At 36.6% G+C, this 26,565-nt stretch overlaps 1 protein-coding gene across 3 annotated transcripts in view; it reads left to right on the plus strand.

The window, feature by feature from the left end:
- Positions 1-26,565, plus strand: part of KIF2A (kinesin family member 2A) — a 91,750-nt gene that overhangs the window by 53,965 nt on the left and 11,220 nt on the right. For 2 of the 3 annotated variants that reach the window (XM_033179664.1, XM_033179666.1), the window contains exons 6-18: positions 68-168; positions 1,923-2,018; positions 4,430-4,484; positions 4,876-5,038; positions 7,972-8,062; positions 8,196-8,259; positions 9,170-9,261; positions 9,892-10,034; positions 10,409-10,613; positions 11,943-12,053; positions 13,103-13,170; positions 19,996-20,146; positions 24,518-24,619. In XM_033179664.1, the coding sequence (XP_033035555.1) occupies positions 68-168; positions 1,923-2,018; positions 4,430-4,484; positions 4,876-5,038; positions 7,972-8,062; positions 8,196-8,259; positions 9,170-9,261; positions 9,892-10,034; positions 10,409-10,613; positions 11,943-12,053; positions 13,103-13,170; positions 19,996-20,146; positions 24,518-24,619 (1,442 nt within the window). Of the gene's footprint in view, positions 1-67; positions 169-1,922; positions 2,019-4,429; positions 4,485-4,875; positions 5,039-7,971; positions 8,063-8,195; positions 8,260-9,169; positions 9,262-9,891; positions 10,035-10,408; positions 10,614-11,942; positions 12,054-13,102; positions 13,171-18,753; positions 18,868-19,995; positions 20,147-24,517; positions 24,620-26,565 lie in introns of all 3 variants that reach the window. The other variant, XM_033179667.1, reaches the window with a different exon arrangement.

The following is a 26,565-nucleotide window of genomic DNA, read 5'->3' on the forward strand; positions in this document are numbered from 1 at the left end:
TAAAAAAAATAATATTAGTACTCTAAAAAAGAAAACTATACTTCTGCAGCTCATGTTGTCTTTTCAGCACGTAGAAAATCTAATTGTGTGAAAGAAGTAGAAAAACTGCAAGAAAAACGAGAAAAAAGGAGATTGCAGCAGCAAGAACTTAGAGAAAAAAGAGCCCAGGTTCGTAACATAAGCATATATTTTGTTTATATACTAACCAGAGATTAGATTGTATCAGTGAAGGTAATTGATGTGTCAAAAATAAGGCATTTTTTTGGAGAATTTTAAGAATTCCTTAAATTGATATTGAGGAATAATATAAACTCTTGTGAAAATAAGTTACCATAACACGTTTTTACTGTATTGTTCTTTTCATGTTTTATGGGTATGTGTTAACGCTAAAATTTGTTCCATTAAGAAAAAGCCATTGTGTTACAGAATTCTAATGTGTATAGTATAATATTTAAGAATTTTTATTTTAGAAAGACCTAAAAATACTTTGGGAAAAATATCTAGTTAAAGTGCATGATTAAACTATAAATTTTATTGTTGTTTTTATATGGTTAATAAGTTCACATGTCTTAGTGAAACGGGAAATTCCTTGTGTTTTGATTTATGCCACATATGAAGAGTGGATCTCTATTATGTCCCCCTCGGGGTCCCTTCAGATGGTGGCAAGACTGCTTAATAGCAGTGGGAAAATTGCATAGAGAACTGGTCTTTTACCCTTCTACAGGTCTTTACATATTAGACATTTTGTTATTATACATATAACTCCACCATTGTGCTTGTATGGCATCTATTACATTCTCAGAACTACTCTTCTCCAATAAAACATCAGGATTATTTATTTAATAGTATGTTCAAATGCCCTTAATCATGTGAAACTACCAGTTCACATGTTGCGTTGTAGAATTGTGGACCTAGTATTATATCCAACCTGAATGAATCAGCTTTTATCTGAAAGTGACCTGAGAATGACCAATTGGGTTTTGAAATAAATAATAAAACAGATTATCTACTAATACTTAGCATAGATGCCACCTGGTGTTTCCTGTGGGTACTTCATAATACTTACACATCTCTCTGTGATCTCTTAATTCTCACTTCACAGTCTGCTTCTCAGTTGACATAGGTGGTATTATTTCCTAGAAGAAGGTTAATTGAAAGTAAGTTTCAGTAACAGTTTGTAATTTAGTTGCATTCAAAAAAAATCTGAATATGATGTATAAAAAATGTGACTTCTTAGAATGGTTAATAATTTATTGTTCAAGGCTAGGAGAGGCTGTTGACTATTGCTATTTGTATCCTAATCTGAATTTTCTGTTTTGAAACCAAATTGTAGTTGGCATTCAAAAATTTGAATTTTAAAGATTTTTAAAAAATGATCTTGGCTTCTGATTCCTTTAGTTCTATGTTCTGTCGATTTGGGACAGTTTTGTCATTACTTAGTATTTTTTAGAGGGTCAGCAAATATAGAAAATGAAGACAAATGAATCTGTATTTATACTTTGCTGAAACACTGAATTAAATTAGAAGATGAATCTGCTTAAATGAATTTTCCTAGAATTTCAGCTTTTCTAGAGTTATTTGCCAGTGGTTAACATGAGCATTATTTCTCTGTTGCTCCATTTTATAGAATAATTAAGGTATATGTATAACAGATGGATTTTTGAAATAGGTAATTGGTAACTTCAATGAAGAGTCTTTAATTCGGAATTAACAGAATGCATACAGACTAAGAGAATTGTGTTTGTAATATGAAAGTGGTTCAGAGCTGATAATGAAACCACAACTTTGAAACCATATCATATCGTCAGTTTGAGTTTAGGCTTGGTTATGACAAATGGCACAATTTAATTTTCAAACCAAATATAAATGCAACAAATACATTATTATATTTATAATGGTGAATTCTCTCTGTCTTCTAATAGGACGTTGATGCTACGAACCCAAATTATGAAATTATGTGTATGATCAGAGACTTTAGAGGAAGTTTGGATTATAGACCATTAACAACAGCAGATCCTGTAAGATTCTTTGCAAACCATTATTCTGGAACTTTTTGTGCTTCAAATAAAAACATGTATTTGACACTTGCTAAATTCATACTGTATTCAGCTATGTAGTTTTTCCTTTCCTTATGGGTGCTCATTCACCATATTTTAAGAAAAGTAATTATCCACATTAATGCTCATTTTCCGTAATTTAGTATATGAGATATGCTGCCTATAGCGATGTCCTTCTCAAAGCAAAACCTCCCTGTCTTTGGAAGGGCAGAGCAACACTTAAAGGAGTGATAGCAGAAGACTCACTTTCCTTTCTGACTATGAATTATACTTTGATCTCAGTTCCAAGCTTATCTTTGTCTTGGGCTATATATCCCACCATCATTTCTAATTTACTGTTGGTAATTTGTTAGTTTTAAATGTTACTCTGGCTTTTAACAATAAGTGATGGTTGTTGAGGGCTGCAGTGGACCAGAAATCTAGAACTGGAAAAAATTCTCTGCTCTTACTACTCAACTCCCTTGCTGTTGATGAATGAGAATTCATTGGACAGGGAATGCTTTTTTTTGAGATGGAGTCTTGCTCTGTTGCCCAGGCTGGAGTGCAATGTTGTGATCTCCGCCTCCCGGTTCAAGCGATTCTCCTGTCTCACCCTTCCGAGTAGCTGGGACTACAGGCACCTGCCACCACACCCGGCTAATTTTTGTATTTTTAGTAAAAACGGGGTTTCACCCTTTTGGTCAGGCTGGTCTCAAACTCCTGACCTCAGATGATCCACCTGCCTTTGCCTCCCAAAGTGCTGGGATTACAGGCGTGAGCCACCGCTCCCATCCAGGAATGCTTTTATAACTAATTGGTACTTATAAAAAGTAATCCATCCGACGTAGCATATACAGAATGTGTTAGTTACAAAAAAGACATTTGTGTTAGATAGATGTATTATTTAGAATTGTTGATAGTACTTGTATCCCACATATTTTAGGCCTTGCTATTCCTTCATGTATTTCACTTACTACATGGGAGCTCACCCTTTAGGACAGGAATTGGAAAACGTTTTCTGCAAGGGTCTTTGGCTTTGGAACTATATGGTCTTTGTCACAACTACTGAACTCTGCCATTGTATTGTAAAAGCAACCATACACAATACATAAATGATGGGTATAACATTTGTTTCAATCAATGTGTGTCAGTAAAACTTTGCAGAAGAAGTAGGTAGTAGCTAAATTAGGCCCACAGGCCATACTGTGCCAATCCTTGATTTATGTTAAGTTTTATTAAAATGAGGCATGTATTGGGAACAAAAATTTTATAAAAAAATACTTAGGCATAAGAATTGTTATATTTATAAAATAGTTCAAATTATTTGGCTCAGTAATCATCTGAGAATCCTGTTTCTTGCCAGTAATTATCTTTGCTAGCAACTTTCCCTATGATCAACCTATATGTCACTTAGTGGAATAGAAATGTTTACTTTTGTTGTGTATAGCATATCTTGAAGTGGATAATACAGCTTTTTTTTTTTTTTTTTTTGGAGACAGAGTCTTCTCTGTTGCCCAGGCTGGAGTATAGTGGCAGGATCTTGGCTCACTGCAACCTCCACTTCCCGGGTTCAGGCAATTCTCATGCCTCATGCCTCATGCCTCAGCCACCCGAGTAGCTGGAATTACAGGCGTGCACCACCATGCCCAGCTAATTTTTGTATTTTTAGTAGAGACAGAGTTTTACCATGTTGGCCAGGCTGGTCTTGAACTCCTGACCTCAGGTGATCCACCTGCATTGGCCTCCCAAAGTGCTGGGATTACCCACTGCGCCTGGCATCACAGCTTCTTTTTTTTTTTTGGTCCTGAGATGGAGTCTCACTGTCACCCAGGCTGGTGGGCAGCGGCATAATCTCAGCCCACTGCAACCTCCGCCTCCCAGGTTCAAGTGATTCTCCCACCTCAGCCTCCCGAGTAGCTGGGACTACAGGCATGCACCGCCACTCCCTGCTAATTTTTGTATTTTTAGTAGAGACAGGATTTCTCCATGTTGGCCAGGCTGGTCTCAAACTCCTGACCTCAGGTGATCTGCCCACCTCAGCCTCCCAAAGTGCTGGAATTATAGGAATGAGCCACCACGCATGGCCTCCTCACAACTTCTTAATGTGAACTTAATGCTACTAACAACAGTAGTACCCTCTACAAAATTATTTCCTAAGGTGATGGTTTTCTAAATAACAAAATAAACAAGTTTCCATTACACTCGGAATTCTAGAAGTAATTATATCTGGCAACCATTAAAATTTGTGCAAAGGTAATTTGTTTTTTAAGCTTACCTATCATTTATGCTATGTATACATTTCTAAAACCCCTGGAGGAAATACTACATAATTGACATTTCAGTGTTTTACATGACAGTGATAATCACTGAAATAAAATACTTTTTATTTCTAGATTGATGAACATAGGATATGTGTGTGTGTAAGAAAACGACCACTCAATAAAAAAGGTATGGCACTTAATGAGCTCTAATAAAAGATTGATTTTATCTTATTTGTAATGTATTTTTATAATAGCAAATCAAATTGGTTTGGAAAAATGTAAATCATTTCCTTTGATTTGTATGTAACCATTATGCAGATTTCTATGGCTAAACTTGTCAGTTTGTTATTGCTCTGAATCATTGCCATTCCAAGTCTTGCTTCACAGAAATCTTGATTTTGTTTTTACTTTGCTGTTGAAATATTTTGTCTTAGTGAGTTGCATATTTATGGGATATTATCTTTATATGTACAGAACTTCCTACATGTATCTTAATTCTTACTACTTAAAATAATTTTTGTATGTGAACTCAAATGCTGTGAAAATTATTGGGCATTGATTTTCATTTATTCTTTTAGAAACACAAATGAAAGATCTTGATGTAATCACAATTCCGAGTAAAGATGTTGTGATGGTACATGAACCAAAACAAAAAGTAGATTTAACAAGATACCTAGAAAACCAAACATTTCGTTTTGATTATGCCTTTGATGACTCAGCTCCTAATGAAATGGTTTACAGGTAGGTAAATTCATTTTAAATCAGAATTTTGTTCTTATGCCATGTGGTCATCAACACCTTGAAATTTACATTAATTGTGGGATATTTCTTAAGAAGTGCAATATGCTGTTTTATTCTGAGTTTAAACAAAGAATGTAATAAATGCTGTAATGAATATTAACACTTGTTCTCTGTAATGCTCCCTGAAATCACAGTTTCCATTGCTACTTGCTAAATAGCTTATGACACATATATATACATACATATGTATCAAACAAACCATGTATATGGATAAGAAATTTCTGGAAAATGTTAACCTCTAGGAATAGGATATGATGAGGAGGACTTTTAATTTTTACCTTTTAATCTCTGTACTAACAAAGACATTTGAAATGTTTGTTTGAGGCATGGTCTTGCTCTGTTGCCCAGACTGGAGTGCAGTGGCACGATCACAGCTCACTGCAGCCTCGACCTCCCAGCCTCAGGTGATCCTCCCATCTCAGCCTCCTAAGTAGCTGGGACCACAGGCATGCACCACCACACCCAGCTAATTTTTGTACTTTTGGTGGAGTTGAGGTTTCATATGTTGCCCAGGCTAACCTCAAACTTCTGAGCTCAAGTGATCTGCCCGCCTTGGCCTCCCAAAGTGCTGGGATTACAGGCGTGAGCCACTGTTATGCCTGGCCAAAATACCTGTTATCAGTAAATTATTAATTTATCTAAATCTGTATTTATTATGTATCATCACTTAAGGCGAAAAAGTTCCATATTTGCATTTAAATTTGTCATCTTTAAGCTTGGAGATAGTTTTAGTACATGAGATTCTTGTATGTTTTCTGTATTCAACTTATAAATAATTCAGATTTACCTGTATTATACATTGGTATCTCAAATTTTTATGCCAGATTTAGATTTTCATACATAAGTTTGCAAACATTTCTAATAATTACAACATCAGTTTTAGCAGTATTGTTATTTTGGTTTATCTAGGAATATAACTGTCTTTGTAATTGCTTGAATGCTCTGTCTGGTTGTCCTTTTTCATAAAAATGCCTAGAAAGGAGAAATTTAAGAGTTAATGAGACTAAGAATTGAAGGTGTTACAAAGGAAATAGTTTTGAGACCAACTCCTTTTGTCTTCACCAAGTGTACTGGGTAGTCAGTTGTAAAAAAAAAAAAAGGATCAAATTAAAGAACATATGAATACTACATAGAAATATTTGTGAAGAATGTATTTAAAAGGGAATTATAATTGTTAATTGTAGAATTTTTTTTAGCTTTCTGAAGAGTCCACTCTTCCTTTTCATTCCCTCTTTCTACTCCTGCCTCATAAAATATGTTTGACTTTTATAATAGTTTTTAAGAAATTATTACAAATACAGGCATGTTTCTGGGTGTATGATTTAGTTTTTATGATTTTGTTTTTACCCTGTATTTATGTTTCTTAACTTTATCAATATTTATCCTTCTCCTCTATCTCTTATACTTAACTATTATGGATTGAGGAGTTACATGTTTTTTTTTGTGGGGAGGTTTGGGAGGGCGGGGTTGATCTAACTACTTAGCAGGCTCATCCTAGTTCTTTTTGATCAGAACTTTTTCCTGTTTTGTTCTGTACTTTCTTCAGTTTTGCCTTTTACAAAACAAAACAAAGACAGCAGTTATATAAAATGTTCTACTTGTAGATCTGTTTTCCATCTTTTTTTTTTTTTTTCTTTTTAAGACGGAGTTTCGCTCTTGTCGCCCAGGCTGGAGTGCAGTGGCACGATCTTGGCTCATTGCAAGCTCCGCCTCCCCGGTTCAAGCGATTCTCCTGCCTCAGCCTCATGAGTAGCTGGGATTACAGACCTGTGCCACCACACTCGGCTAATTTTGTATTTTTAGTAGGGACAGGGTTTTACCATATTAGTCAGGCCATTCTCAAACTCTTGACTTCAAGTAATCCACCCAACTCAGCCTCCCAAAGTGTTGGGATAAGAGGCATGAGGCACTACACCTGGCCTCCATCATACTTTTTAGTTTACTGTTCAGGAAAAAAGTACTTCTTATACCTTCCCACCTTTTAATTTTAACTCTAGCAGTGGGTTATACCAATACGTTTGAAATATAATTCAAGGCCAGGCACGGTGGCTTACGCCTGTAGTCCCAGCACTTTGGGAGGCCAAGGCAGGTGGATCGCCTGAGGTCAGGAGTTTGAGACCAGCCTGGCCAACATGGTGAAACCCCATCTCTACTAAAAATACAAAAATTAGCTGGGCGTGGTGGCAGGTGCCTGTAATCCCAGCTACTCAGAGACTGAGGCAGGAGAATTGCTTGAACTCGGGAGGCGGAGGTTCCAGTGAGCTGACATTGCACCATTTGCACTCCAGCCTGGGGGACAAGACTGAGACTTTGTCTCAAAAAAAGAAGAAAAGAAATATAATTCAAACCATAATATTTAGGTATCATTTTCCAAAATTGAGGCTGTCAACTTATTAATAGAATTCAATGTCCTATAAGCGCAATTTATATTCTTTTTCCTTAAGTATAAATTACTTGTCTAAATTCAAGGTAGTCATCATTTTTCTATTTATTTAGATGGTCTAAAGATAATATTTTTGCAGCTTTTTTTCTCTGTTAACTTTTCAAAATTGAGATTACCACTCTTGTTTATTGTTTTTGTTGAAATTATAATACTTTTTGTTTTTATTGTATATGCCTTATTGTGACCATTGTTTATTATGGAAATATTGCTTGAAATTATGCTTTAAGTAGCTTTAAGTAATTTTAGCGTATGATATTTAAAATTCTTAAATCAATTCTTCGATATTGTTATTTAAGATTTTTAACAAATATTTGTTTAGAATCTTGCTGTTAAGTTTTGTTTATTAATAAAATACTTTGTATTACTCAGCATTACTTTTATTCATCAAAATATTGGTGACACATTCTGACTGATGCATTTTATTTTTAAGGTTTACTGCTAGACCACTGGTGGAAACTATATTTGAAAGAGGAATGGCTACATGCTTTGCTTATGGGCAGACTGGAAGTGGAAAAACTCATGTAAGTAATTTATTAAAGTTACATTCTGGTATGAAGCTACAGTTTCTTTTCCTTGTAGCTTAATTCCGAGACCTAAATTCTTAAGAGTTATTCCTGAGTAATATCTGTTCTTTATTTTCTTTTTAAAATATAGACTATGGGTGGTGACTTTTCAGGAAAGAACCAAGATTGTTCTAAAGGAATTTATGCATTAGCAGGTAACTCCTTTTTCCATATAATTTGGAATATTCTTCTTAGGTATTATTCAGGTAACTTTGAAATAAGGCTTTAAAATATTGTTCAGCAACTATAATGCTATATTGACTGTGTATTATGTCAATTATAGGCTATTAGATTGCTTGAAAAGAACTGTAAGATTATATATTCACAAGATTTTTTTTTTTTTTTTTAAGAAGAAAAGAACTGTAGGCTGGGCGTGGTGGTTCAGGCCTATAATCCCTGCACTTTGGGAGGGCAAGGTGGGTGGATCACTTGAGGTCAGGAGTTTGAGACCAGCCTGGCCAACATGGTGAAACCCCATCTCTACTTAAAATACGAAAAAAAAACTTAGCCAGGTGTGGTGGCGGGCGCCTGTAATCCCAGCTACTTGGGAGGCTGAGGCAGAAGAATCGTTTGAACCCAGGAAGCAGAGGTTGCAGTGAGCCAAGACCACGCCACTGCATTCCAGCCTGGGCAACAGAGCAAGACACCATCTCAAAAAAAAAAAAAGAACTGTAAGATTGAGGGGGCAGAAATCTTGATTATAGTTGTCAGCAGCGTATTCTGGCACATTGTTGGAGATTAGTCTCAGTTGAATTTCTGAACTGTAAAAAGCTAGCTATGGTATGAGAATAACCTCATTATGACCATCTGTAATTTTATGCTATTTATAAATATAAATATTAATATATATAAATAAAAGTAGCACCCTTTTATGGAATATGAAAGATAATAGCTTCTATTAATACTATTTTTTGTAAAATTAATATTCACTTTATTTCTCATTTTTATTATTGATACTATTATCCTAGGTAAAGATTAACTGATTTCTCTAGAAATAGACAATTTGAGTTGCTTTTTAAAAATATTTATTGCATCTCAATTTTCTGTATATGAAATTCTTGACAGCTCGAGATGTCTTTTTAATGCTAAAGAAGCCAAACTATAAGAAGCTAGAACTTCAAGTATATGCAACCTTCTTTGAAATTTATAGTGGAAAGGTGAGTGGGAACTTTTTTAATTTTAATTTTTTTAAATATATATATATATAACATAACATTTGCCATTTCAACCATTTTTAAGTTCAGTGGCATTAAATATATTCACATTGTTGTGCAGCCTTTACCACTATAATTTATGTGTATTTAGAACTTTTATGTTAGAATTTATGTTATGAGTTTTTTTTTAAATGTCCTTTGAAACTTTTCAACTTCAATGTTGAGAATTCTTATTCTAATTATTATTTTAATCTCTGAAATAATTCTTAAACTCTGAGTGACTTATTTTTATAGAACTGATATTTTAATTGCCACAGGATCTCGCTCTGTCACCCATGCTGGAGTGCAGTGGCATGATCACAGCTCACTGTAGCTTCAATCTCGTGAGCTTCCCGCCTCAGCTTTCCTAGTAGCTGCGACTATAGGCATGCACCACCATGCCCAGCTAATTTTTTTTGTTTTTAGCAGAGACAGCGTCTCACTATGTTGCCCAGGCTGGTTTTGAACTCCTGAGCTCAAGCCATCCTCCTGCCTCAGCCTCCCAAAATGCTGGGATTACAGGCGTGAGCCACTGCACCTAGCCTCTTCTTTACTTTAAAGCTAGTTTTCTAATTTGAATATGGTTTTTCATAGGTGTTTGACTTGCTAAATAGGAAAACAAAATTAAGAGTTCTAGAAGATGGAAAACAGCAGGTTCAAGTGGTGGGATTACAGGAACGGGAGGTCAAATGTGTTGAAGATGTACTGAAACTCATTGACATAGGCAACAGTTGCAGGTAAATTTCATTTTGATTAAGAAAGGAAACTTCAGTTTTAGAAACTTTGGGTATAGCATAACAAAACGAGGATGTTATCTGTCAATACATCTTGGAAGTAAAAATCATTGTTCATAAAAACTTGTGTTACATGTAAATGTGAGTGACAATTATTATATTGATACTATATTACAAATATATTAGAAATATGCCAGATTAAATTGTATGAATCTGGTTCTATTTAAGTGTTACAACTCAGTGTCTTATCTGTATTTAAAAGATGAAAACTAGCTAAAGCAGTGTTTGTTGCTGCTGCTGTTTTTAATGAAAATAATGTGGTTTGAATATGTTAATTGAAATTTTTACGTATCAAGATGTCCCTAATCACATTGCAGAACATCCGGTCAAACATCTGCAAATGCACATTCATCTCGGAGCCATGCAGTGTTTCAGATTATTCTTAGAAGGAAAGGAAAACTACATGGCAAATTTTCTCTCATTGATTTGGCTGGAAATGAAAGAGGAGCTGATACTTCCAGTGCGGACAGGCAAACTAGACTTGAAGGTGCTGAAATTAATAAAAGCCTTTTAGCACTCAAGGTAAATAAAATATATTTTATCATGAAAGGTCTTTTGCTTTTAACTTTAATTTTCTTTACTCAGTTGCAAAATAATAGTACTTGTTTTACCTAATAAGAGGTTTTCGAAATTTAGATGCTTATAATTTATAGTGTGATTTTATTATACCCAGAATTTTTCCTTGCACACATTCTTTATTCTTTTTAGATGGGATAAAGGATATGTGACTTAGTAGGTCAGTTCTGGGGCTACATAGGTAGACTCCAGAGGGTCTTTATTTTTCTTGAGACTAAGTCTTGCTCTGTCGCCCAGACTGGAGTACAGTGGCGCAATCTCAGCTCACTGCAACCTCCACCTCCTGGGTTCAAGCCATTCTCCTACTTCAGCCTCCCCAGTGGCTGGGATTACAGGCACGTACCATCATGCCCAGCTAATATTTGTGTTTTTAGTAGATAGGGGTGTCACCATGTTGGCTGGGCTGGTCTTGAACTTCTGACGTCGTGATCTACCTTCCAAAGTGCTCGAATTACAGGCATGAGCCACTGTGCCCAGCCCAGAGGGTCTTAATTAGCCATGTTTTCTGGGAGGAGGGCAATGAACCACTGAATTGAGCTAAGAAATAGTTTCTCAGAAAAACGTGAAATGGCTTTCAAAATGTTAGGCCAGGTTATTACATCTTTTCTTTGAGTAGAAAAGCAAAGCTGGGAAGGCTGTAATAAGACTGTTTTTTTCTTTTGGAGTGCCATGTTAAGAAATTAACTTTTTACAGTTATCCTACTGCCTGTCACTTTCAAACACTAGTCATAGTTTCCAGAAATATCTCTTGGAAGAATAAAGTAGGTTTTTTTGTTGTCATTTTTTATTTTCTTGAATTAGCATTTATGGAAACACCTACACTATGCTTTAAAACTGTTGGCCAGGCACGGTGTCTCACGCTTGTAATCCCAGGACTTTGGGAGACTGAGGCGGGTGGATCCTCTGAGGTTAGGAGTTCGATACCAGCCTGGCCAACATGGTGAAATCCCATCTCTACTAAAAATACAAAACTTAGCTAGGTGTGGTGGCAGGCACCTGTAATCCCAGCTACTTGGGAGGCTGGGGTAGGAGAATTGCCTGAAGGCCAGAGGCAAAGGTTGTAGTGAGCCAAGATTGTGCCACCACACTCCAGCCTGCGTGACAGAGTGAGACTTTGTCTCAAAAAAAAAAAAAATAAAACTGTTAGTAGAATTTTCACAGCTGATCAGACCTTAAATGTTGGAAGTTGTAGTAAGAGACCTTTTAACATATGTTAATTAAGATTACCCTTTATAAGAAAGACTAATCTGTGAGACTTGTTTTCTTAATTTTCAGGAGTGCATCAGAGCCTTAGGTAGAAATAAACCTCATACTCCTTTCCGTGCAAGTAAACTCACTCAGGTGTTAAGAGATTCTTTCATAGGTGAAAACTCACGTACCTGCATGGTAAGTTTATGTTTATTTTTTGTTTGTTTTATTTTATTCCTGAAGGAGTAACTACACAATATTTATGGAAAATGTATTAGTGACAATCATTTGAAACCTTCTATTATGAATGATATGGTGATATTTAAGATGTGGTCCCTCCCACTCTGATAGAGAGGATTATATTGCAGTTATATAATTTCAGCATCTAGGTGTTCTCGAGGGCTGGTCTTTCTTGATTTTTTTCCTTTTTCTTTTTCTCTTTCTCTTTCTCTCTCTTTCATTTTGAGTGTAGGTCACACTTTTCTTTATGGTCATATGTCTGGTAATTTGGGGTTATATCATGTGTGTTATGAATGAACGTAGAGACTGGATTCTGTTATGTTCTTCTGAAGGTTATTGGTTTTTTGTTTAGCAGAAATTTAACTAAACTTACTCCAAACTCTTATCTCCCCTGGGCAACAACTGTAATTGAAAGCTTTGTTTAATCCTTTCAGATTTAGCTGTGTTGCCTATAGTTTGCCTTGTGTATGTCTAGGTCAGGAATCAGCTAGGGATTTGGGCAGTTTATATATAAAAGTTTGTCCCAGAAGGGAGAGTACCACACTCTCTGTAGCACTTTCCCTTCTGGGACAAAGTTTACTTTTCCAGCTGCTATGAACTGCACTCCCAAACCATATCCTTTAATTTCTTAACCAGAGAGACTGCAAGTTTTCAGTTAAGTTTTAGTTGCCCTGTGTGACAGCAGCAGAGCTTGCCCTCTGTCAAAAAGCTGTTTAAAAAAAAAAAGTCGGGTGGAGTGGGGATCAGTCAGTACTATTCCTTCCAGGTGTTAACCTCCTCCATTTCTGCTGGATTTTGATTGTTTTCTGGTGCCTTCAGAGTTTGTATTTAACTAGACTTTATCTGATTATAGATACGATAATATAATCTTGGAGTTGAGATAACATTAATAAGTCTTTATTTTTAAATAATCATGGTAAGATTAGACCTAAATGAGCCGTATGTCAGTATTATTGTCTTGATCATTTATGACATTTTCTTTACCTCTGCATTTTTTTTTCCTGTAGATTGCCACAATCTCTCCAGGAATGGCATCCTGTGAAAATACTCTTAATACGTTAAGATATGCAAATAGGTATGAGAGATAGTTCTCCATTTTGAAATTTGAGGGGAGTAGAGCAGTATGCAGTATAATTTAATATCTGATAGGGTAAATCTTACTACATTGTTCTTTCAATTCTCAAAAAAAAAATGTTTTGCATATTATTCCTTAAGATGATGTATAGAATCATCATGTCAAATTCTAAAAATAAGTGGAAATGGGTAATTTGAGAAGGGATTAATCACTTTAGTAAAATTGGTCTTTTTATCCTAGAACAAGGTTTCCATTTCACTGTTTTATTTCCTAATATTTTACTGCATTTAAATCATGCTAATTCTTCTTATTACATTAAGACTCTGAAGTAAATCAATGTCAGGGACCAGTTTGTATTTCTTGAATTGTTTTGGTATATGGTCCAGATTATTCCTGATAATATTAAATGCTATATATGGGGAATCTAGGATTTGAGGAAGAAGTGATAGCACAGTTCTTTCTGGTGTTCTTTTTTTTTTTTTTTTTTAATTTATTTTTTGAGACAGAGTCGCATTCTGTCACTCAGGCTGGAGTGCAGTGGTGTGATCTCAGCTCACTGCAACCTCCACTTCCTGGGTTCAAGCGATTTTCCTGCCTCAGTCCCCTGGGTATCTGGGACCACAGGCATGTGCCACCATACCCGGCTAATTTTTGTATTTTTAGTAGAGGCGGGGTTTCACTATGTTGGCTAGGCTGGTCTTGAACTCCTGACCTCAGGTGATCCACCCACCTCGGCCACCCAAAGTGCTAGGATTACAGGCGTGAGCCACCCTGCCTGGCCCTTTCTGGTGTTCTATATGGGTTACATTTTTGTTATTCATATTATTAGTCTTATAAACATTATAAACATTATAACTGGGTTATTACAGATAGAAGGACAGAATGCATTATAGACTACTAAAGCAGTTTATTCTATATAGTCATGAAATGCCTTTGGAACTTTGATTTATAACGGGCATATTTATATTTGATCCATAGATTTTTTCTCCACTGCTTTTGAGTGACTTTATTTACCACTGATCTTATTTTGAATGACTGTTTAGTGTTAAATTTCTCTTCTCAAATGTTAAATTTGTGATTTTAACCTAGAGACAAAATTCCTCTTTGTAATCCATTTCTAGTATAGCAGTTCTCTTAATTTTGCTGGACAGAAGTATCTGTCCTATTTCTTTGTTTTAATCACTATGGAAATGTTATTTTTTAATTTTTTATTAAAATGTAAAATACTTATGCATATAGAAAAGTACCTAAAGTATAAGTGAATAATTAAATGGATAATGGATATTTATAAAGTGAAAACTCCTGTCACTGGTTTGGGAAATAGAGCATTATTGGCCCCCCAAAAGGTTCCCCATGTGCTCCTTCCTGTTCACAAATCCTGAATAACACGCCTTATTCATTTATGTCTACCCCGATGTAACCCATGTATTAACTTCTGTGGAATACTTTACTTTTTTCCTCTTTATAAAAATAATTTTACTACCTATGAATGTTATCTCTCGGTAACATAGGTAGCTTATTTGAACATTACACAAATGGTATTATAACCCCCCAGATTTTTTTGCATCTTGTTTCTAAAGAGATTTTTTTAATGGTAGTAAACACTGTTGGACAGTATAAACCTATTGAGCTTTTGTAAAAAGGTATTAAAATATAATCACTTCTTTAAAAATGTAATAGGGCCAGGCACGGTGGCTTACACCTTTAATCCCAGTGCTTTTGGTGGCCCAGGCGGGTGGATTGCTTGAGCCCAGAAATTCGAGACCAGCCTGGGCAACATAGCAAAACCCCATCTCTATAAAAAATACGCAGATTAGCCTGGTGTGGTGGCGTGCATCTGTAGTCCCAGGCACTTGGAGAGGCTGAGGTGAGAGGATTGCTTGAACCTGCAATGTTGAATCTACAGTGAGTTGTGATCACACCACTGTACTCTAGCCTGGGTAACAGAGCAAGACCTTGTCTTAAAAAAAAAAAAAAAAAGTAATAGAACTACATTTCTAAGTATGAACTATTGTATTTTCTAAATTTAATCCCTTTTAAAGTTTGAATTATGAGCTCCTAGCTGCAGATCCTTATTGTGTTAGTTTTAATTGATCTTTGTAATTAACATTTTTGATAGTGGGATTTTTATCATTAATTTAAAATGTTTATTTCAGAATAATTCTTGAGAAAGATGAGGAGCAGCCTAGTGTAGTAGATTCTTGCCATGTTATAGAATTAAAACAAACAAAACCCCTCTATTTCTTAAGATTTGAGACAACAAAAGATTCCTCCCTAATATTGTGAAAATGCTCTATCTAGCTGTTCCTCTAGTTCACTTAGGTCAAAGTAAAATGTTTTAACCTACTGTTATATCATGTAACTCACTTGCAACATGACTAACCATTTGGGACACTATATTAATCCATTCTCACACTGCTACAAAGGAATACCTGAGACTGGGGAATTTATGAAGGTTTATTTGACTCACAGTTCAGCATGGCCGCAGGGGCCTCAGGAAACTTACAGTCATGGTGGAAGGGGAACAGGAAGCAAGGCACCTTCACAAGGTAGCAGGAAGGAGAAGCGCCAAGCAAACTTGGGAAGAGCCTCCTATAAAACCATTAGATCTTATGAGAACTCACTATCATGAGAACAGCATGGAGGAAGTTGCCCCCATGATTCAATTACCTTCACCTGGTCTCTCCCTTGACACTTGGAGATTATGGAAATAATAATTCAAGATGAGATTTGAGTGGGGACACAGGGCCTAACCATATCAGACACATAATTTTTTCAATTTTATTTCCAAATCTCTAGGAATAAAGATTTTCAACCTTCCTTGATACTCATACCAATGTTTTATGACCTTAAGAGTCAATTTTTTTTTTTTTTACAGCCAAAAATAATTAGTTCCTCCTTTATACTAAATCTGCCTTATTTTATTTAGGCCAATACTTTGAGGTGATGGGTAGGTGGCGTTACATTAAAATTTTCGTATTTTTAGGAAGCTATTTCTCTCTTAACTGTTTAAACTTTTTTTGTATTTAAGACATAGCTTAGTGATTGAAGTGTTATTTCTCAGGACAAAATAGGTTTAATAACTTCCTTACTACTTAATGGTACCAAAGCCTTGGGAAAGTTACTTAACCTCTCTCTGCCCTTATTTCCTCATCTTTAGAATGGACAGTTAATGACCGTGTCTATCTTAAAGGATTGTTTTTGAGGAGTAAAAGAAGTGATCTGTGTAAAATGTTTAGCACAGTACCTGAAATATATTAATAGGAATAGTTATTCCTGTTGCTACTTTAGTGAGCAGTTCTGTCTTAAAAATTCAGTTAGACAGATGTGAAAGCAGTGTTTTTTCATATCCTTATATTAGAATCATATACTTTGAAAATTTTATGTGGGAATTGTGGGATAGTTTGTAACAGTACACATTGCTGCTAAGTGATTAAGTGGACAAGTCCAGTTCATTAGATGACAGTTAGAGATACTTTATTTATTTATTTAAGATGGAGTCTTGCTGTGTCACACAGGCTGGAGTGCTGTGGCACAATCTCAGCTCACTGCAGCCTCTGACTCCTGGGTTCAAGCGATTCTCCTGCCTCAGCCTCCCAAGTAGCTGGGATTACAGGTGCCCATCACCACGCCCAGCTAATTTTTTTGTATTTTTTAGTAGAGATGGAGTTTCACCATGTTGGCCAGGCTGGTCTCGAACTCCTGACCGGAGGTGATCTGCCCACCTCAGCCTCTGAAAGTGCTGGGATTACAGCATAAGCCACTGCACCCAGCGAGACAATTAGAGATAATTTACAGGGAAGTACAGGGGAAAACTTTCAGAGTGGAAGGAATGGTTGTGCCAAGGGAAAAAAAAATTATAGGATGTGTCAGAAACAGACAGTGGCCTCTATCCTGAAGCAGAGATACTTAATCTTTGCTTGATGGAAGAGGTTAGAGTGATTAGAGTGATTAGGAGTTTTTAGTAACATTGAAGAATATGATTCTTGTACGTAGTATAGTTTGGCTTGGGCAAGAGAGCTTTGGATAGAGGAAAAAATGTGTGGATGAAGCAAATAGGTTGTCTAAATTAAAAGATTTAGATAAGAAATGGGGTGGGAGTGAAAATAGTTGTTCACATTAGAAATTTAGATTTTTCAGGCCAGATGCCGTAGCTCATGCTTGTAATCCTAGTACTTTGGGAGGCCAAGGCAGGAGGATCACTTGAGTCCAGGAGTTTGAGACCAGCCTGAGCAACCTAACAAGACCACATCTCTACAAAAAAATAAAAAATTAGCTGGGGGTGGTGGCACGCCACTGGTAGTCCCAGCTGAGATGGGAGGATCACTTGAGTCAAGGCTGCAGTGAGCCATGATTGAGCCACTGCAGCACAGCCTGGGTGACACAGTGAGACCTTATCTCAAAAAAAACCAAAAAAGATATTTACATTTTTCAGCATGTGTGGTAAATAAACTTTCAAGGATAAAGGACAGATGAATCCAATATTGAACCTTTGACAGTAGATATTACCAATAGGTCAAAGAAAGACTGTTAGTAGAGGAAATATGTTAGTTTGATTTATATGAAGATATTGATACTTGTTTTTGACCGATAAAGACGGGAATTTCATTTGGTTCAACCTAAGAGAAATGACAAGAAAATCGGAGAATATGGTTATTATACTGAAGTGTTTAAATAACATAGGCTTTGTACTCAGGGCTAGGTTTTAACCTTAGTTATGCCACATTCTCAGTGAGTGACCTTAGAGAAGATACTTTATTTCTGAGTCATTTTTCTCATCTATAAAATCAAAGATGGTTGAAGGACTAAATAATATAATGCCTAAAAATTACCAATCCTAATACCTGACATGTAGGGGGTACTTAAATATTTTATATTGATATGAAACAGGGTTGGCCCAAAGGAGACATAAGGAATTACATAGATGGGGTGAGAAAAATCATAATTTGATTAAATGTAACTATTGAAGATGTTAACAAAAGCAATTTAAATTTCATTGCTAAAGGCTGTTCTCAACCAGAGTTCTTCATCTGAATCACCAACCACTGAAAATAGAGTGAATATTTTCTCAGTTATACTAAGGACATTTCACAGCTAATACCATTCTGGATGCGTAGGAAAGAAGTTGATTCATTACAAACAATGGATGCCTTGAGGCATTAGTACTTAATTCCCTTGTGTCCAGTTTGAAAAAGATGGCAAAAACGTTGAAGAGTCATGAATGCTAATAAACAAATAGTCGTGGTACTGACTACATGAAGAAATTAGATTGAGTGGTCATGTAGTTAGAGGGGCATTTCAGATTTAAGTGATTTAGTTAAACTTCTAGGAAGGATTATGAGAAAAGAGGAAAATACACCAGAAAGGAAAGACCTAGGACTACAGAGCAGGGGATCGATAGAACAAAGATGTTCAAAAACCTCTTAAAATTTGTTATTTGTAAAATAATATTCTAAATACATTGTCACAATAATATCAATATCCTTTTCTAAACAAAAGTGAATACTAAATGAAAATGTGCAATGTGCATTGCTGTCTTTCAAGAGCATTTTCTTTTAATTTGTTGCTGTTTTGGTGCTGCAGAGTAAAGGAGTTTGGAATTAGTCCATCAGACATTCCCTTCTCACAGGGTAGTGGCAGTCGCCCTGATCTCTCTCCTTCTTATGAATATGACGACTTTTCTCCTTCAGTTACCAGGTCTATTTCATTCTATACATAAGATGTTCATTTTTATAGTTTCTTTTGAATTGTGCTTTGTATAAACATTTCATTTGCTATGTTTGTCCTGAGCCATTTTAGTTTTCATTTTCATTTCATTTGGCAGGTGGTGGTTGTACTGCATGATCTGCATTCTTATGTCTTTTATTAATTTGTTTGCTTTAAAATGTTGATTTAGAATTCAGGCTTCCTATTTCCCCCTCATATTTTTAAGGATGATGTCACTTTTGCATACTTACCATTAAAAGATAAATTGTTAAAAGATAAATTATCTTGCTTAAAATGAAGAGATTGCCTTTATGCTGTACGGTCTTATGAGTTTCCTTGTCTGCAAGGAGCCTCTTGACATAGAAAGTTTACCCTCTTTTGGCTGGGCGTGGTGGGTTACACCTGTACTCCCAGCACTTTGGGAGGCAGAGGCTGGTGGATCACCTGAGGTTAAGAATTCTAGACCAACCTGGCCACTGTGGTGAAAAAAAAAAAAAAAGTGTTTTTTTTAAAGTAAAGAAAGCTTACTCTCTCCCAAATGTGTAAGTTTAAATATAATGAGTAAACTCTTTTCAAATGATAAAACTTAAAATCTTAAAATCTTTATACATTATAAATAAAATTATTTTACATGTAGCTATTTTAATTGAGCATAACTACCAGAAATCCGCAGGGTTGTTTTTTGTTTTGTTTCAGCAGTGATCCAGTTATTGGTCTGTTATTGTTTACATTTTTCTGTTCATATAATTTAATTGCAATAACATCCACTTTGATGAACCAGTAGTAAAAAAAATTGAAAATTAAAAAAAAATTTTAAATTGCAACTTTTTTTCTTTGAATACTGAATCTACATACTTTGTTAATTCTCATTTAGTTTGCACAGTAATTATATTTGATATAATTAATATAATATGAATTATATAAAGTTATCTAAGTAGATTTCCTAAAATTAAACAACCATTTATGTGTTTCTATAGATTTCAGATAAATTTTACCTATAAAGGTGACATCATCAATTTTAGTATGTTAACTGAATTGCTTGTATATTGAATAGGTTGGTATTTTCTTGTTCCTCTGCATGAGTGTTTTTAACTTTAGATACCTCTTATATATTTATAGGGTCAAAGAATTGACTGTAGATCCAACTGCTGCTGGTGATGTTCGTCCAATAATGCACCATCCACCAAACCAGATTGATGACTTAGAGACACAGTGGGGTGTGGGGAGTTCCCCTCAGAGAGATGATCTAAAACTTCTTTGTGAACAAAATGTGAGTGACTTACTATAGTTGTAAGTGATATAATCTTAGTTCATTTCATCAGTAGCAGAACTTAACTGAAAACTATCATTTGGGGGGGGTCAGGCTGTGGGTGTGGTTGCTCAAGCCTGTAGTCCCACCAATTTGGGAGGCTGAGTGGGAGGACTGCTTTAGGCCAGGAGTGCAAGACCAGCCTCGACAATTTCATGAGACCTTTTGCTATAAAAAATTTAAAAATTATCCAGGTGTGGTAGTATCCACCTGTAGGTCTACCTACTAGGCAGGCTGAGGCAGGAGGATTGCTTAAGTACAGGAATTCTGGGCTGTAGTGGGCTGTTGTAGCATCACTGCACTCTAGCCTAGGTGACAGAGTGAGACCTTGTCTCTTAAAATAAATGAATAAATAAATCAGGGGTCAGCAAACTACAGCCTGTGGGCCAGCCATCTGTTTTTACAAATAAAGTTTTACTGGAACATTCTCTTTAGGGTTGTCTGGCTGCTTTCTTACCATAACAGCAGTAACAGACTGTGTGGCTCATAAACCCAACATGTATTATCTGGCCCTTTAAGGAAGTATCCAACCCCCAATCTATTCATTTTTTTCCCTCAGATTGTTGTCTGGTATTATAATTTGGGAAAAAATTAAAGTAATACAGGGAAAAACAACGTTAAAAATTATACATATAATAAATATCTTATTAAAAAGCTCGAAAACAGGCTGGGCACGGCGTCTCACACCTGTAGTCCCAGCACTTTGGGAGGCTGAGGTGGGCAGATCACTTAAGGTCAGGAGTTCAAGACCAGCCTGGCCAACATGGTAAAACCTGTCTCTACTAACAATACAAAAATTAGCTAACAATAAAAAAATTAGCCAAGTGTGGTGGCGCATGCCTGTAGTAGTCCCAGCTACTCAGGAGGTTGAAGGATGAGAATCGCTTGAAACTGGGAGGCGGAGGCTGCAGTGAGCTGAGATCCCACCACTGCACTCCAGTCTGGGCGTCAAGAGTGAGACTCCATCTCAAAAAAAATTGAAAAAAGCCTAAAAACAAAAGAACTGTAGACATATGCATCTACATTGAAAGGATGCATGCACTATATTAAAATCAAACAGCAAAACACTAACATTTGTCAAATCTGGTTGCTTTTCTATACGATTACAATTTTTAATGATATTTTGTAATTAAAATTTTTTTTTGTAATTTCCCAATTACAAAAAACAATACATGCCCATCGTATAAGGATAGAAAGAGATAAAGAAATAAAAAGATATATATATAATACACTTTCACATAATTGCTTTTAATGTATTGAGAGGGTTCTTTTCTGTGTGTGAGATGTAAAGGTGTGTTTTTAAAATGCATATTCTGTATAGTTTTGTGTCATTCAATACCACTAAGTCTTATGGCATATTCTCATCAGGTTAAAAGTCAGCATTGATTAGTTGCTTTTACTACATGATATACATTGCTAAGCATTTTATTATCTGATCTCATTATCACAACTCAGTGTAGTAGGTACTATAATTATCCCTACTTTATAACTGATATTCTAAGGTTTCAATAATTTGACCAAGATTTTACTAGTAGTAAGTACAGAAGCCAGGATTGAAATTTAGATCTTTCTTATTCCAATGCCAAACCTTGTACCAATTAAACTGATTGCTACCTGCAATACAGTGTTCTTTGAAAACAACATTAGTTAGTTCTAATACTTTGTAGCAGATACTTAGCCCAAAATATTCTAGAGTAACAAATACTTGCACTACTTTTTGTTACCATGTTCCAAATCACGATTACTAAAGCAGGGCTTAAAGCAGTGGTTCTTAACTAGGAGCAGTTTGGCCCCCAAAGCGAAACGTATGGACATTTTGGTTGTCACAACTGAGGTGATGCCGCTAGCATGTAGTGGGTAGAGCCAGGAATGCTGTTGAACATGATACAGTGCACACGAGTGTCCCCCTCACCTTATCCCCACACAATGTCAGTAGTTCCAAGACTGGGAAAACCTGGTTCGAAGTAAGAGTTTTAAACTTTGAACCTAGAAACTAAAAATGAGATCCTGGCCGTAGTCCATCATTTGTGTCCAGAATTTTTAAGAGAGACTGTAGTTGCTTTTAGACTCTAAAGCAAACCCTGCACTGCATCTAAATACGTTACCTCCCAAAGATGTGGAAAACCAGAGCAAGATAAGTACTCCCTATAGCATATCTTTCCATTTTATTCTTGCATCTATTGGGCCTCTGTAGAGCCTGAATTTGGAGAGGTTAGTTAGGTGACCAGACTAATCCAGGGGAGTATGACATCATGAGTTTTTACAGCCTCCATGTTTGAGAGAGTGTGCATTTCTGTCACCTGTGCCACTCCCAGGGAATTATCTTGCAATGACTCAGCATTAGCCTTAGTTAAGTATTGGTGCGTGTGTACATATTATTATTGCTATATTGTCTTAACAAAGTAGATTAAAATGGAACAGTATCTAAGACATGCTCTGGAGATCGGAGAAGTTGTTTTTTTGTTTTGTTTTGGTTTTGTTTTTGAGATGGAATCTTGCTCTGTCGCCCAGACCAGAGTGTGGTGGCACGATCTCAGCTCACTGCAACCTCTGCCTCCCGGGTTCAAGTGATTCTCCTGCCTCAGCCTCCTGAGTAGCTGGGATTACAGGCGCACATCACCATGCCCAGCTAATTTTTTATATTTTTTGTAGAGACTGGGTTTCACCATGATGGTCAAGCTGGTTTTGAACTCCTGACCTCAAGTGATCCACCTGCCTCAGCCTTCCAAAGTGCTAGGATTACAGGAGTGAGCCACCATGCCCAGCCAAAGTTGTTTTTTTGTTGTTTTTTTTTTGTTTGTTTTTTTGTTTGTTTGTTTTAATTATCATCTGAACCTGACCTGGGATCAGAGAAGCTCTGACTTGCTGTAGGACAAAAATATGAATATATTGTATATAGTTGTACCCCAGTTATACATGGAGGATTGGTTCCAGGACTGCCTGAATATACCCAAATTGTGCATACTCAAGTCCCACAGTTGGCCCCATGGAACTTGCAAACGTGAAAAGTTGGGCCTCTGAATACAAAGGATTCACATCTCTCAAATACTGTATTTTCAGTCTGCGTTGGTTGAAAACCAGATATAAGTGGATGAGTACTGTTCCAATATGTATTGTTTTAGAGTCAACTATATATGTTTTTTGTTGTTGATGAAGTAAAATTGTGAATTGTCCATAGAAATTTCTATAAAAACTGGTAAATATATTCTATAATATATTTAAGAAATTAATGTTAGTTAAGAGTTAAGTCCTCTGCCGGGCGTGGTGGCTCACGCCTGTAATCCCAGCACTTTGGGAGGCCGAGATGGGCTGATCACGAGGTCAGGAGATCGAGACCATCCTGGCTAACACGGTGAAACCCTGTCTCTACTAAAAATACAAAAAATTAGCCGGGTGCAGTGGCGGGCACCTGTAGTTCCAGCTACACAGGAGGCTGAGGCAGGAGAATGGCGTGAACCTGGGAGGCGGAGCTTGCAGTGAGCCGAGATTGCGCCACTGCACTCCAGCCTGGGTGACAGAGCGAGACGCCGTCTCAAAAAAAAAAAAGTTAAGTCCTTTACAACACTAATTTTATAGTCCTGAAAGACATTTTCTTTACATTATCTAAAGATACTATCTTCATATCTCTTTTAAGAAAAAAAACTTGCCGGGCGCGGTGGCTCAAGCCTGTAATCCCAGCACCTTGGGAGGCCGAGACGGGCGGATCACGAGGTCAGGAGATCGAGACCATCCTGGCTAACACGGTGAAACCTCGTCTCTACTAAAAAATACAAAAAAACTAGCCGGGCGAGGTGGCGGGCGCCTGTAGTCCCAGCTACTCGGGAGGCTAAGGCAGGAGAATGGCGTGAACCCGGGAGGCGGAGCTTGCAGTGAGCCGAGATCCGGCCACTGCACTCCAGCCTGGGCGACAGAGCGAGACTCCGTCTCAAAAAAAAAAAAAAAAGAAACTTAAGATAAACATGTAAATTAAATTGTTAGTGAAAAGTAAACAATACTGAGGAAATATTTCATACATTTACAGCCTACAATAACTGTATTTTTGAAAAGTTGGGCTGTTCCAAAAGAGTACTCTTTCAGGGTAGTTCGGCAATAAAGCTTGGGCTAAGTGAAAAATATTCCCTACTCATCTTAAGTTTGAGTTGTCTTATTGAGAGTTGCATATTTTTACACAAAGAAAGAAATTGTGGCTTTGCCTTTTATATATAGTTTGCTAGCCTTTACCATTCAAGCCTCTTCAATTTCTAAATGACATTTTCATAAATAAAAAAATCTACTTTTATAACATTTAAAATACACACTATATCATAGTTTCTTAACTATGTTTATTTTAAGGAAGAAGAAGTTTCTCCACAACTGTTTACTTTCCACGAAGCTGTCTCACAAATGGTAGAAATGGAAGAACAAGTTGTAGAAGATCACAGGGCAGTGTTCCAGGTAAAATAAGACAGGGCCTTCTATGAAAATATTTATTGAGATAAATTGAGAATTTGTCATAATTCCATAAATGTCACACTATTCTTTCAAAAATACTTGTTTTATATGTATATGTGTATTTGTAGGGCATATGACATGGCAAATTTTTAATACAATGAATGATGGCTACAAATAACATTTCTTTGCACCATGGTGAAACGTTCTGCTTTATTTACCTCCCATCCCTCTTACTGGTTTTTGTCATTTGTCCATTTTTAGGGAAGAGTGTCACTTCTGCCCACCAGTACGTCCTTCTAAATATTAGGCCAATGTATTTGATAGCAGTTAAGAAAAACTCTTTTAAAGGGTTTTGGAGCAGTTGAGGAAGTATCAGTTGTTGCAGAAAAGGTAGACTACTTCAGGAGATGGAGAGTTACTGCTCTGAGCTGTCAGTGGCAAGTTGAGGGAAGGGTGTTATGTCACCACCTGTAGCAGTAACTCCTTAGGCATTCATCCCATTATGCATTCACCCTGTTAAAAGTATTTACTGTGTGATACTCTACTCCCCTTTTTTTTAAACAAGAAAATGTCCTATCATGGTGATATTTGAGGGAGTGAACATATCATTTGGACATCATTATGAAGATTGTACAATTGACTTGCCTTACACTGCCGCCCCCACCTTCCTGTAATACTATGAACACTTCTTGAGAAAAAAAAAAAAAAAAAAAACAGTAACTGTCTCCCTTATTGACCTGTATTCCTTCTTTGATGTTGAAGAAATCTTTGTCATTAAACAAAGAAACTTCAGCTGTAGGCCATTCAAGAACCTGGTAAAAAGGGCTCAAAAATGACAGAGAATACTTTATGTCAGATTAGGATACATGTTCATTGAAACTATTAGAGTTTGGCCAGGCGCAGTGGCTCATGCCTGTAATACCAGCACTGTGGGAGGCCGAGGAGGGTGGATCACTTGAGCCCAGGAATTCAAGACTAACCTGGGCAGCAACATGGTGAAACCCTGTCTCTACAAAAAATACAAAAATTAGCTGGGTATGGTATAACATGCCTGTAGTCCCAGCTACTCGGGAGGCTGAGGTAGGGTTTCTTGAGCGTGGGAGGTAGAGGTTGCAGTGAGCTGAGATCACACCACTGCACTCCAGCCTGGGCAACAGAGTGAGAAAAAAAAAAACAAAAACTCTGGAGTTTTAGTCAAACTCTTATTATGAGACTCTCTTTAGAAGCCCAGGTGTTTAAGAAGAGAACGGACACTAATAATTTAAGAAAATTACACACCCGTAATCCCAGCACTTTGGGAGGCCAGGGTGGGTGGATTGCTTGAGCCCAGGAGTTAGAGACGAGCCTAGGCAACATGGCAAAACCCCATCTCTGTTTAAAAACAAAAAGAAAAGAAAATTGTCATCTGTGCCCTTTTGGAACAAGGTATCACGTAAAGACCATCATTTCCCACTGCCATTTTTTAAATAAAGTCTCACAGCTGTTTATTGGTAAAATTGGGTATTTCTGACTTTCAATCCTGTATTCTTTTTACAATTCTCTATATCATATAATTAAAAAAAAAATTCTCTATATCATTCCTCTGTATTGTGATCTGCCATTTCGCAAAAAAACAAGTTTTGTTAAACCAAAATTAAGTGTATAGCTGAAGGAAAAGGAAAGAAAAATTAGAGTGTATGACCGGGCATGGTGGCTCATGCCTGTAATCCCAGCACTTTGGGAGGCCAAGGCTGGCAGATCACCTGAGGTTGCGAGTTCGAGACCAGCCTGACCAACATGCAGAAACCCTGTCTCTACTAAAAATACAGAATTAGCCGGGCATGGTGGCACATGCCTGTAATCCCAGCTACTCGGGAGGCTGAGGCAGGATAATTGCTTGAACCCAGGAGGCGGAGGTTGCAGTGAGCCGAGATCGCGCCATTGCACACCAGCCTGAGCAATAAAAGTGA

Source organism: Trachypithecus francoisi, unplaced genomic scaffold (assembly GCF_009764315.1).
Source record: "Trachypithecus francoisi isolate TF-2019V2 unplaced genomic scaffold, Tfra_2.0 Lachesis_group2, whole genome shotgun sequence".
In the NCBI taxonomy this organism is placed as follows: domain Eukaryota; kingdom Metazoa; phylum Chordata; class Mammalia; order Primates; family Cercopithecidae; genus Trachypithecus; species Trachypithecus francoisi.